Below are 14,249 nucleotides of genomic sequence, written 5' to 3' on the forward strand. Positions count from 1 at the left end.
CTATCATTCAGAATAGGAGAGAAAGAATTTCTCAGACAAACAAAAACAAAGGAATTTGTGACCGCTAAATCAGCCTGCAAGAAATATCATAGGAGACTCTTGGAGCGGACAGGAGAGATCAAAAGTGACAGTATAAAGGCAGGAAACGTAAAAGCAGTAAACATGAGTGTTTCTGTAAAAAAAAAAAAAATCAGTCAAGGGACTCACACCACAAAAGGATATAAAATATAATACCTTATATAAAAATGGGGAGGAGAAAGAAAATGGATTCTAAACTAAATGACCGTCAACTTGATATAGACTGCTCGACACAGAAGTGATGATATACAAATTAATGCCTACAGTATGCCAAAACCCACTAATAAACATGCAAAGAATAAAGGAAAGAAATCCAAATATATCATTACAGCAAATTAGAGAAACATCAAAGACAAAAAAGGATGAGAGAAAATCTCCAGAAACAACCACAAAACAAATAGTAAAATGATAATACATACATATCTGTCAATAATTACTCTGGATGTAAATGGACTAAGCACTCCAATCAAAAGACATAGGGTGACAGGATGAATTAAAAAAACAAACGACCTATCTATATACTGCCTCTAAAAGACTCATTTTAGACATAAAGACACCTGTAGATTGAAAGTGAGGAGATGCTTTCACTGTTGATGGGAATGCAAACTGGTGCAGCCACTCTGGAAAACAGTGTGGAGGTTCCTCAAAGAAATTAAAAGTAGAACTACCCTACGACCCACAACAGCATTAGTAGGAATTGATGCAAAGGATACAGGAGTGCTGATTCATAGGGGCACATATACCACAGTGTTTATAACAGCACTTTCAGCAATAGCCAAATTATGGAAAGAGCCTAAATGCCTATCACCTGATAATGGATAAAGAAGATGTGGTTTATATATACAATGGAATACTACTTGACAATGAGAAAGAATGAAATCATGCCATTTGCAGCAATGTGGATGTACCTGGAGAATATTATGCTAAGTGAAATAAGTCAGAGAAAGACAGATACCATATGTTTTCACTCATAGGGGGATCTTGAGAAACTTAACAGAAGACCATAGGGGAAAGGAAGGGGAAAAACTAGTTACAGAGAAGGAGGGAGGCAAACCATAAGAGACTCTTGAATGCAGAGAACAAATTGATGGTTGATGAGGGTGTGAGGGAGAAGGGAAAGTGGGTGATGGGCATTGAGGAGGGCACTTGTTGGGATGAGCACCTGGGTGTTGTGGGTAATGGATGAACCACAGGAATCTACCTCCAAAGCCATGAACACACTGTATATACTGTATGTTAGCCAATTTGACAATAACTTATATTAAAAAATGAAAATGAAGTGATGAAGAAAAATTTATCATGTTAAAAGAAAAAGCAATACTTTTATCAAATAAAATAGTCTTTAAAACAAAGACTGTGGGGTACCTGGGTGCCTCAGTCATTTGAGCGACCGACTAGGTTTTGACTCAGGTCATGATCTTATGGCTCGTGGGTTCGAGCCCCATGTTGGGCTCCATGCTGACAGTGTGTAGCCTGCTTGGGAATTTATCTCTCCCCGTCTCTCTGTCCCTCCCCTACTCTGTCTCTCAAAAGAAATAAACTTAGGAAAAAAAAGACTGTAACAAGAATCAAAGAAGACTACTATATCATAATAAAGGGTACACTTTCATAGGAAGATCTAACAATTGTAAATATTCGTGCACCCAACATGGAAGCACTCAAGTACATAAAACAATAACCAACACAAAGGAACTAACTGATGATAATACAGTGTTAGGGCACTTTAACACCCCATTTACATCAAAAGATCTTAACAAAAAATCACCAGATAAGCATATCTTAACAGAACAGTGGCTTTGAATGACACAACGGACCAGATCAACTTAAAAGATATACTCAACTTTCTACAGTAAAACAGAATACACATTGTTTTTAAGTGTACATTGAATATTCTCCAGAATAGATCAAAACATAAAATAGGCCTTAATTACTAAAAAAAGATTGAAGTCATACCACACACCTTCTCTGTCTACAATGCTATGAAACCAGAAGTCAAGGAAAAAAAAAAAACACAAGAAAAAAAAACCACAAGAAGAAAAACCTGAAAAGACCACAAATACATGGAGGTTTAATAACATGCTACTTCACTGAATGGGTTAACCAGAAAATAGAAGGAGAAATTTAAAAATACATGTATACAAATGGAAATGAAAAAAACAATGGTCCAACCTTTGAGATGCAGCAAGTGTAGTTCTCAGGGGGAAGTATATAGTAATAGAAAGAAGCCTATTTCAAGAAGCAAAAAAAAATATCAAACAACCTCACCTTACACCAAAAAGAGCTGGAAAAAGAACAACAAATGAAGCCTGAACCCAGCAGAAGAAAGGAAAAAATAACCATCAGACCAGGGGGTGCCTGGGTAGCTTAACTCAGTTAAGTGTCTGACTCTCGATTTTGACTCATGTCATGATCTCACAGTTGTGAGATGGAGCCCTGCACGGTGCTCTGTGCTGGCAGCATGGAACCTGTCTGGGATTCCTTCCCTCCCTTCTTCTCTACCCCTACCCCACTCGTATTTACTCTCTCTCAAAAAAAAAAAAAAAAAAAGATTAAAGCAGAAATAAATGATACAGACACCAACAAAAAAGACAGATAAAACTGGAACAGATCAATGAAACCTGGAGCTTGTTCTTTGAAAAATTAATAAAATTGATAAGGCTTTAGACAGAGCTTTCAACAAGAAAATAGAAAAGACCCAAATAAATGAAATCACAAATGAGAGAATAGAAATAACAATCAACATCACAGAAATACAAACATTTATGAGAGAATTATTATGAAAAACTATATGCCAACAAATTGGACAACTTAGGAGAAATGGAAAAATACCTAAAAACATACAAATTACCAAACTGAAAGAAATAGAAACTTTGAAAAGAAATCAATAACCAGCAAAGAAATTGAATCAGTAACCAAAAACTCAACAAACACAAGTCTTGGACCAGATGGCTTCAGAGGTGAATTCTAACAAATATTTAAACAAGAGTTAATACAAAAAAAAAAGGGGGGGGGGGAGATTTATATCTTTTCTTTTCAAATTGTTCCAGAACACAGAAAAGGAAAGAAAACTTCCAAATTCATTCTATGATGCCAGCATTACCCTGATAACCAAAACTGGATAAAGACACCACAAAGAGAATTACAAGCCAGTATCTCTGATGAACATAGATGCACAAATCCTCAACAAAATACTAGCAACTTGAATCCAACAATACATTTAAAAATCATTCACCAGGGGCACATGGGTGGCTCAGTCAGTTAAGTGTCCATCTTCAGCTCAGGTTATGATCTCATGGCTCATGGGTTTGAGCCCCATGTCAGGCTCTGTTGATAGCTCAACCCTGGAGCCTATTTCAGATTCTGTGTTTCCCTTTCTCTCTGTCTCTCCCCTGCCTGCTCTCTGTTTGTCTTTCTCTCTCAAAAATAAAAAAAATCATTCACCATAATCAAATGGGATTTATCCCTGGTTTGCAGGGGTGGTTCAGTATTTGCAAATCAATTGGTGTGATATATTAATAAAAGAAAGGATAAAATTATATGATCATTTCAATAGATGCAGGAAAAGAATTTGACAAACTATTACATCGATTCTTGATATAAACCCTCAACAAAGTAGGTTTTGAGGAAACGTACCTCAACATAATAAAGACCATGTATGAAAAATGTGCAGCTAATATCATCCTAACTGGGGGGAAACTGAGAAAAACTTCTTACATCGTGCAGTTACCTGCTCCTTCTCATTAGCACTGCTTGTTGTTAATAAGTTAATCTTAACATTTATTACATCCTACTTGAATGGAGACCAGTTTCTACTATGTAAGTTTATGTATCTTATCTCTTTTTTTCATCCACTTTTCAATTTATCTTTTTTATTTTTTCTTAACAAAACTCCCCCAAAGTTTAGATTTCTTTTGTTCACAGATCTGTTAGGAAACGTGTGGCCAGTGGAGCCAGTCTCTGTCCCACTCAGCTGCTGGTGGGACAACTGAAAGGTCTGGGGCTGGAACCATCAGATTTGTTCACTCACGTCTGGTTGTTGATGCTGGCTGTTGCCTGGGACTTCCGTCTGGGAGGCAGCAGAAACACTTGCAGCGACATGCCTAGACCCTCTCTGTGGCCTGAGCTTCCTCACAAGATGGTGGGCTAGATGCCCAGTAGGCAGCCTGAGATATAGAGCGAGGCAGAGGCTGCACTGTCTTTTGTCACCTAGGCTTGGAATACACACTGCATCATATTCGTATATTCAGTTCATTAGGAGCAGTCACTCAGGTTGTTCCATGGTGTTTTCTTCTGCTTCTGCTGCTTCTTCGTCTCTCTCTCCATCTCCATCTCCGTCTCCACCTCCGTCTCCTTCCCCATCTCCTCCTTCTCCCTTCTTCCCCCTTCTTTTCCTTACCCCTTTTTCCCCTTTCTTCTCCTCCTCATCCTTCTTCCTCCCCCTCCTCTTCCTCCTCATCTTCCTTTCTCCTTTTCTTATTATTTGAACGAATATTTAAGACCTATGGACACATTTAGAAAACAGTAAAATTTACCCACTGGCCACAAGTGAAGACTCACTAGGTGGCCTGAGATTCCTCACAACGTGGTGGCTGGGTTCTTAGGGTGAACTTCCCTAGAGAAAGAAAGTCAGAAGGAAGCTCTATGACATTTTCTAACCTGGCCCTAATACTCACAGCAGTTCTACATGTTCTGTTCCCTGGAAACCAGTTACTGAAGCCAGCATCTATTTAAGGGGAGGGATCGTCACAGGAGAAATATCAGCAAATTTATAAAACCACCATATCCATTCACCTTGTCTTACCAATCACATAGTGGAAGGAAGTCCTTCCCAACGCAGCATCACTGAAACTCCAGCGGGTTTTTTATTGTTGTTGTTTTTGTTATTTAGTATGAATTTTTAAAAATGTTTATTTAGTTTTGAGTGAGACAGCATGAGCAGGTGAGGGGCAGAGACTGAGGGCGACACAGAATCTGAAGCAGGCTCCAGGCTCTGAGCTGTCAGCACAGAGCCCGATGCGGGGCTTGAACCTACAAACCATGAAATCATGACCTGAGCTGAAGTGCAACGCTTCACTGACTGAGCCACCCAGGCGCCTCTAGTATGATCTTTTATTTTGTAGAAAGTAATGAAGATTACACGGTAACAATATTGGATTAAAACTTTTTTTGGCTCAAAAAAAAATATGGATCATCTAACTAAATTTTTATACTGGAAAATGTGATTTCATAACCCTGAGAATCATTTCCCTGGGAATGCAGTTCAGATTAGCATAAAATATTTGCAGTTCAGAAAAGGCTTGTGGCATTAGAATCATTATTTATAGATTCAGACATTAGAGTCTTATTTTCAAATAAGATAATTTCCTTATCTTGGGAGGCATTTTTTGACTTAGGCGTCCATAAGTCCATATGGTATTGCTAAAACTTTTTAAAAAAATTATGGAGTGTTAAGATGGGCAAAGGGGTCAGAGACTTTCTACTAAGAGGTGACATATTTTATGGACGAAAGATGTGCAAGAGTCATGGAAAAATAAAAGTATAAAATCAAGGGCATAGTAAAGACAGTGGTAGCCAAGGTCTGTTTGAGTAACACCTGGTGGGTCTAACTTTGCTCTTGATTTCCTGAGTTCTTTAAGGTTCCACATTCTGAGAGTCTCCTATAGTACAGACAACGTTTTGTTGCAAATGAATTTATTTCAATATGTGAGTGCCTGGCTGGCTCAGTTAGTGTTGATCTTGAGATTGTGAGTTCAAGCCCCACACTGGGGGTAGAGATTGCTTAAAAATAAAATTTTTAAAAAATTTTGATAATAGTTTTGGGTTAGACACTTTTCACTCCATTTCCAAACTATATTATTTTATTTATGCAGGTTGATGTGCTTACAACAAAACTGGAAGCTACATCTTCAGAATGTCTACACCTGGATGCAAAAAATCAAGTTCTTCAACAGGAGTTATTATCTATGAAAGCGCTAGAAAAGAAATGTGAAAAACTAGAGCGCAAGAAAAAGAAGTTAGAACAAGAAGTAGTAAACCTCTACAGTGTTATAGAAATGTATAGGGTACAAAACAGTCAAGTAGAACAGTATAAATGGGAGATTGAAGAACGAGCACAACAGGATGTAGTAGAAAAATTACAAAAAGTGGGTCTGTTTTTACAGGTTAATTTATTGATCTATAATGTGCTTTAAGTCATTTCCTGCAAATTACATTTTGGAAGTATGTACTGTATGGGTTTCCTCTACTTCTTTTATAGCAATTTGTTTTATAGATTTCTGGAGGCATTTGTACCGCCCTTTAAAGATCTGTTTTCATCATTAGTCTCATTAAATGAGAGGAAAAGAAAAAAAATTATGATTTAAAAAATTATTCTCACTAATAAGAGGAAGAGAAAAAATTATGGTTTAAAAATTGTACTGCACTTGGATTATTCTTAATTTTATATTGTTGAGTTTAAACATTTTTAATTGATCCTGTTATTATTTGAATTATCAGATTGAATAGTAGTTTAAGAATGATTGTAGTCTATTTTTAGAAATCAGACTTAATTCAGTTGACATTAATGATAAATATTTTACACTCCAGCCTTTTTTCATTTAAAATTGCTCCTTGAATCATGAACTCAAAACTAAAGGAAACAAATATAATTATTCATATTAAAACTATTTTAAGAATATCCATTTCATTTGCTTTAGATGCAAGCAGCATCTCAAGGAAAGTTAAGAGAAAATGAGACAGTGAGAAGTCAAATGGAACTCAGAATTAAAGATCTGGAATCTGAACTTATTAAGAAGACTTATCAAGAAACTTGTAACTTAACAGAATTGGAAAAATACAAGCAACTCTACCTAGAAGAAGTGAAAGCTAGAGAGTCATTGGCAAATAAGCTTAATAAGTAAGTCAAAACAGAATCATAGAAAAGAAATTTAGCTTATTAATATGCCTCCCAAGCATAATTTTTGTGGAGCCAAGATCATGAGATGAGTAGGAAGTAAAAGCCAACTAGAGAGTAGAATTTTGGAAAAGGATGTTTGTAAATGAACTTAACTTCTCGAAATGTTAGTCCAGGACAGTTTGCATCTCTCCTCCTTTTTTGGGTTTTCCTTCTGTATATTTTCCATTAATCAGATCTCCTAGCCTTAAATTAATTGAAGCTTTCTAACTTAGAAGCATATTATTAATAAAATTGCTTGCCAGAATGACCCTAAATAGAAATGTCAATGAGTTTATTTTTGGAAGATTACATCTTTTACCCCAAAGGTCAATACTCATCCTGGCAGCTTGGTAAATTTATTTTCTTGATTGTGATCGTTGGTATCATTACTAGAGTGGGCCTTGAGACAAACTATCCTTCATAGGTTTTCTCCTTTACACAAAGGCATCCATGTGAAATACAGAAGGACTCACATAGGGCTAAAGGGTAGTATAACTCCCAAAGTGGCTAAAAATAGCACCATGGTGGGAGAGAGGTGTCTGGAAGACTGAAGACAGAAAGAGCAGATTCTACCTCCGGAGCCTTGGTGACTCTTGTATGCGAATTGCCTCTGTAGCTGTTTTAGTTCTTTCTGATCACACCTCTCCCATCTACTTCTCTCCTAGAGATTGGTGGTCTAAATGATTCCTCAGTGTCAAATGCTCAGTTTCTTTGAGATAATAAGTGAAATGTACAGGAGTGGTGAGAGCAAATGCTTGAAAATGTCTTTGAGGGATGGTTTATTTTTATATCTGTAAACAGGTTTACTAAATATAAGGGTGTATAACAGCATCCTGAAGGATCTTGTAAGTACGAGTATTGCAGAAGACAGCAAGTATTACTTGTTAAGCCACATACATCACTGATAGCCATTTCTCTCCCTTCCCTAATTTGAATCGTTAATTAGGAATCCCCCTAGAAACAGAAGTACTTCTTTAGAACAATTTTAAAACTATAATTTTATATAGTAGGTGTGCTCTGTCATATGTTTAGTGTGGAAAATACTGTTTAATGGCAAATTCTGTTTACTATTATGGAAACTTAAAAATGTAAGTCATTTAGGAATGATTAGGTAAAAACAAAATGTATTTGTGTTTTTAATCTTTGCAGGTCTAATGAGAAGCTGGAAGAGATCAATTTCCAACTTCTGATGGAGAAACAGCAGCATAGAACTTTACTCACCCCTCTTNTATGGAAACTTAGAAAAATGTAAGTCATTTAGGAATGATTTAGGTAAAAACAAAATGTATTTGTGTTTTTAATCTTTGCAGGTCTAATGAGAAGCTGGAAGAGATCAATCTCCAACTTCTGATGGAGAAACAGCAGCATAGAACTTTACTCACCCCTCTTCATGTGAGGCCAGCCCTGGAACCACGGAATGTTGGAAATTTTAAAAATAGTTCAGGGCTCCAGAGAAATCTTACTCCAAGCGAAAACTTAGTGATTCCTACATCAAACCGACGGCCTTCAATTGACACATACTTGNTATAATTAAAAATTATATATTGTTTTCCTTATCTCTAATTCTGGAAAGTATAAATCAGAAACTAAGTTTGAAGACTGGTTTAATCCTATACTTTTCCTTTCTTTAAACAGATTTTCTGAAACATTTGTGTCCATATGAAAAGAAATGTTTTGGGGCGCCTGGGAGGCTTAGTCGGTTAAGCATCCGATTTTCGCTTAGGTCATGATCTCGCAGTTCGTGGGTTCGAGCCCCACGTCGGGCTCTGTGCTGACTGCCAGCTCNTTACTCAGTTATTTGCCAGTTGATTTCCACATGACAGTATGATGGTCCCACTTTCTTCATTTTATATATTTAAGTGTCTGTCCTGAATAATTAATAGCAAAAAACATGCCTTAAAATTTTGTTTTTCTAAGAGTGCAAAAATGGAAAGCCCATTTTAAGGAACAATTCATAAAAGTAAAAAACTGATTAAACTTTCATAAAGGACAGTTTTTCTAAGAATTTCCAAGTAATACATTCAGTATAAACTATGACTCTTATTTAAACTTTTTTGTACCAATGAGATCAAACAGCACCTTTCAGAAATTATATATATTAAATAAACTGATACTAAGTGTACTTTTTATCAGATCTACTTAAATAGCAGTAGATAGATATNTTCCAGTAGTGCTTTGTTTTCTACCTGCCATTTATACCTGTGTATTTGACTCTGCTTGGAAATGTTTGTTTGATTTTTCAGTCCATAGCATATAATTCTTCAGGGTAGACTGTGTGACCTTCTTGTAATTTCACCTTGTAATGGAAAAACTAGAAGCTCTGATATTTATCCACAAGAGCAATTAATTCAGTGTACAACTCTGAGCAAAATATATTTAACAGTAACCTTGTGTTTCCTATTACAGTTGTATGTAGGTATTTTCATTTTTCTTAACCTTTATAAAGGCCTCAACTTTTTTCTTTTTGCTAACTTGTAGATAAAAGCATTTTTTTTGTTTTTGCTTTTTCAAAAATTTATTTCTGAGAGAGAAAGAGAGACAGTGTGAGCAGGGGAGGGTCAGAAAGAGAGGGTGACACAGAATCCAAAGCAGGCTCCAGGCTCTGAGCTGTCAGCACAGAGCATGAGCGGGGCTATATCCCATGAACCGTGAGATCACGACCTGAGCCACCCAGGTGCCTCAAAAGCATTTTGGATAACAAATAGAATTCTTTCTTTCCCTTTTCAGCTGCTGTTAAATTTGAAGCAGAATCCCGTAGAACGTTTCCCTTAGGATCTGCTGACAATGTAAGTCGAACTGAGGATGTAATTGCCAAAACCTCACAAGAATATGTAGAGATTTTGAAGAAGAATTATATGATCTGAAAAATAAATAGTAAAAATTTATTCACTGGATGTTTACATAATATTTTAATTGTTTCCCACTGAACGCATTATATGTGAAAATCGTTATTAAAGATTATTAAAGATATTTTTGTCTCATGTGTAATGTGAATATTTTAAACTGTGTTTCTTAGCAGTGAATTAACTTTTAAGCAGATTTTGTACGTGGAAACCAGCACTGCTGAGTTTTACAAACTTGGACCTGCTCCAGTATCAGTTGCTTGAACACACCCCAACAACCAAGTTGTCATTAATACTGCAGTGGTGTTAATGGATGGCTTTGTTGTATTCTCCCATTTTTCTTACTATACATGGGCCTAAAGATTTAGACATTATTTGGATGTATTCCTGCTATGGCTATTGGCAATGTTTGTATGTATGACAATTTTAAGGTGCCACGAAACCTATCTATAATTGTAATTTTAAACATTGATTCATAGCTCTTTCCACATGGAGAAATAAGATTTGCCTAAGGCTTTTCACCTTTTNATGTGAAAAAAAACTATTTGAAAAAAAAAAAAAAAAAAAAAAGAATAATGGGGTTAAGGGCACTGACCCAAGTCCCACAGTCAAAAATCTATGAATAACTTTTGACTCCCCGAAGACTTAACTACTAATAATCAACTGTTGACCAGAAACTTACTAGGACCATAAAACAGTCAATTAACACATCTTTTGTATAGTATATGTATCATACTATATTCTTACAATAAAATAAGCTAAAGAAAAGTATTATTAAGGAAGTTATAAGAGAAATACATTTACATTTACAGCACTGAAAAAAAATCTGCGTTATAAGTGCACCCATTAAGTATACATTCTATCATTTATTCCTCATATTCTTTGAAAGTTTTGTCACTTACCTGTAGTATACTTTATAGCGAGGAAGTTCCTGTAGTTCAGAGCCATGTAGCAAATTCAGTTGTGTGTCCTCATCTCTTTCAGTCTAGAAGTTCCTTTGTCTTTCCTTGACTTTCATGACTTTTCATCTTTCAAAGAGTAAATTCCAGTAGTGTGGAATGTCTTTCAATGTGGATTTTTCTTAGGTTCCCTTATGATAAAATTCAGATCATACATGTTTAGCAAGAGTATCAGCACTGTCTACTCGTCTCATTACATCCTATCACGTGACCTACAATTTTGATTTGTCCCAATACTCGTGTTGTTAATGTTGACCACCAGAGGTAGTATCTGCCAGGTTTCTCCCCTGGAATGTTAACTTTTCACTTTACAATTAATTAGTATTTTTATGGGGAAGTACTTTGAGACATGTAAATATCTCCTTTCTCAGACACCCTGTGCCAGGTCACCTCTTCTGCAGATGACTTACCCCCNGGTTGGGGAGAGGGGAAGGAGGGTGATGGGTATGGAGGAGGGCACTTGTGGGGATGAGCACTGGGTGTCATATGGAAAGCAAATTGAGAAACTATTTAAGAAAAAAAATTATACACCGGTTTTTGATGGCACAGGGGACAGCATCCCAACCCCTTTGTTATTCAAGGGTCTACTGTAGTTTGATATATTCTTACCCATTTCATAATTAGGTAGATAACTATAACTTTAAAAAGGCAAGTGTTTGAAACCTTGGTCCTAATTTCTAGAAAGGAAACAAAGTTACAATTAAGAGTTGTGTATTGTTTTCCTTATCTCTAATTCTAGAACGTTATAAATCAGAAGCTAAGTTTGAAAACTACTCTAAGCCTATATTTTCCTTTCTTCAAACAGGTTTTCTGAATTATTTGTGTCCATATGAAAAGAAATGTTTCAGTCATAATACTGACAGCAAAATAGTTTGACTTGTTTTTTTGCCAGTAGATTTCCACATGACAGTCCCACTTTCTTCTTTTTATATACTTAAGAGTCTGTCCTGAAAAATTAATAGCAAAAACTATGCCTTAATATTTTGTTTTTCTAAGAGTACAAACATGGAAAGCCAATTTTAAGGAATAATTCATTAAAGTAAAAAAGTGATTAAACTTTCATAAAGGGCGGTTTCTAAGAATTTCCAAGTAAGACATTCAGTATAAAACATGACCTCTGTTTAAACTTTTTTGTACCAATGAAATCAAACCTCACCTTTCAAAAATTATATACATTAAATTGACCAATACTCATGTACATGTTATCAGATTCACCTACTAGCATTATGTATATATCTATGTAGATATCTGTTCTCAATTATCTAAAACTAAAATAAGTAGGAATTTATTGTATTTATAAATGTGATTGCCTTCCTATGTAAGCAATCTCTCACTTTGGTTTAGTCTCTACAAGTATTTTTTCAAGACCACATTTCCTAAGCTATATATAATTCCTACAATGTCATTGTTTGCCTTAAAGATTCTCAATAATATTTGACTTATTTCAGGTGCAGCAGGAGTAGGATAAAGTTATAACTAGAGAATTCAAAAAAGGGATGTTGCCAAAATTTATGAATTTTGATCTCATTGATTTCTAAAGTAAACTCTAAGCAGTCAATGGCATCCCTTTCCATTGTTTGGACAATAGAAACTACATTAACATTTTTCATACATATAAAATGTGTAAAAAGCATGAGCGTAATGAAGAACATATTTCTTCCTCACTTAGTCATCATGTTTCATAGCTTTTTTAAAAATCTCCAAAGGTGTAGGGGTGCCCTGGTGGCTCAGTCTGTTGGCCGACCGACTTCAGCTCAGGTCATGACCTCACGGTTCGTGAGACCAAGCTGTGAGTCGGGCTCTGTGCTGACAGCTCAGAGCCTGGAGCCTGCTTCGGATTCTGTGTCTCCCTCTTTCTCTGCCCTTCCCTCCTTGTGTTCTGTTTGTCTCTCAAAAATAAACATTAAACATTTTTTTAAAAACATCTCCAGAAATCTAGATTTCTGTTATTATTTCTGCCTATAATCTTCCTTCACTGTGCCGTCCCTATGGAACTGTCAGCCTGCACAATTCTCAGAAAAGATGCGCTTTATAAATTTTTGATCCTGCTAGTGACAGAAGACCAAAAAACCAAAGTTGTCTTAGTAATACTTGGTGAAGTAATTACAGCTCATTTAGCTGTCACGTGACAGGTAACATTTAAATCTTCACTCACTCACTGACTTTGTCATTGCTTTTGCCCTTGGGTAAAACTTCAAATTCCTTAGCATGGAATAAAAACCCCCAAATCAATTTGATTCTTGCCAGATTCTTCAGCCTTCTCTCTCACTACTTACCCTACTCTGCAGCTTTGCTCTAGCACCTCATCAGGTTAAAGTACTTCTAATTCCACGCATGTTCTTCCTCCCTTCTGGCTCTTTGCATGTACTTCTTGCCTCTACCTAGCATACTTTTTCCTTGTCCTTCAGGTATCCCCTTACGTATCACGTTCCCCAGAAAGCAGACGATATGGATGCAAAACTGGGATGTCCCTTCAGTGTGTTCCAGTAGTGCTTTGTTTTCTACCTGCCATTTATACCTGTGTATTTGACTCTGCTTGGAAATGTTTGTTTGATTTTTCAGTCCATAGCATATAATTCTTCAGGGTAGACTGTGTGACCTTCTTGTAATTTCACCTTGTAATGGAAAAACTAGAAGCTCTGATATTTATCCACAAGAGCAATTAATTCAGTGTACAACTCTGAGCAAAATATATTTAACAGTAACCTTGTGTTTCCTATTACAGTTGTATGTAGGTATTTTCATTTTTCTTAACCTTTATAAAGGCCTCAACTTTTTTCTTTTTGCTAACTTGTAGATAAAAGCATTTTTTTTGTTTTTGCTTTTTCAAAAATTTATTTCTGAGAGAGAAAGAGAGACAGTGTGAGCAGGGGAGGGTCAGAAAGAGAGGGTGACACAGAATCCAAAGCAGGCTCCAGGCTCTGAGCTGTCAGCACAGAGCATGAGCGGGGCTATATCCCATGAACCGTGAGATCACGACCTGAGCCACCCAGGTGCCTCAAAAGCATTTTGGATAACAAATAGAATTCTTTCTTTCCCTTTTCAGCTGCTGTTAAATTTGAAGCAGAATCCCGTAGAACGTTTCCCTTAGGATCTGCTGACAATGTAAGTCGAACTGAGGATGTAATTGCCAAAACCTCACAAGAATATGTAGAGATTTTGAAGAAGAATTATATGATCTGAAAAATAAATAGTAAAAATTTATTCACTGGATGTTTACATAATATTTTAATTGTTTCCCACTGAACGCATTATATGTGAAAATCGTTATTAAAGATTATTAAAGATATTTTTGTCTCATGTGTAATGTGAATATTTTAAACTGTGTTTCTTAGCACTGAATTAACTTTTAAGCAGATTTTGTACGTGGAAACCAGCACTGCTGAGTTTTACAAACTTGGACCTGCTCCAGTATCAGTTGCTTGAACACACCCC

The 14,249-nt window shown here is 36.1% G+C and overlaps 1 protein-coding gene across 1 annotated transcript in view; it reads left to right on the forward strand.

The window, feature by feature from the left end:
- Positions 1-13,997, forward strand: part of LOC144222576 (ankyrin repeat domain-containing protein 26-like) — a 31,634-nt gene extending 17,637 nt beyond the window's left edge. The window contains exons 7-12 of the mRNA XM_077753079.1: positions 5,949-6,221; positions 6,774-6,973; positions 8,162-8,260; positions 8,323-8,431; positions 13,223-13,358; positions 13,861-13,997. Of these exons, the coding sequence (XP_077609205.1) occupies positions 5,949-6,221; positions 6,774-6,973; positions 8,162-8,260; positions 8,323-8,431; positions 13,223-13,358; positions 13,861-13,997 (954 nt within the window). The remainder of the gene's footprint in view (positions 1-5,948; positions 6,222-6,773; positions 6,974-8,161; positions 8,261-8,322; positions 8,432-13,222; positions 13,359-13,860) is intronic.
- The last annotated feature ends 252 nt before the right edge of the window (positions 13,998-14,249 follow it).

This window comes from Crocuta crocuta, unplaced genomic scaffold (genome assembly GCF_008692635.1).
Source record: "Crocuta crocuta isolate KB4526 unplaced genomic scaffold, BGI_CrCroc_1.0 scaffold1459, whole genome shotgun sequence".
NCBI lineage: Eukaryota > Metazoa > Chordata > Mammalia > Carnivora > Hyaenidae > Crocuta > Crocuta crocuta.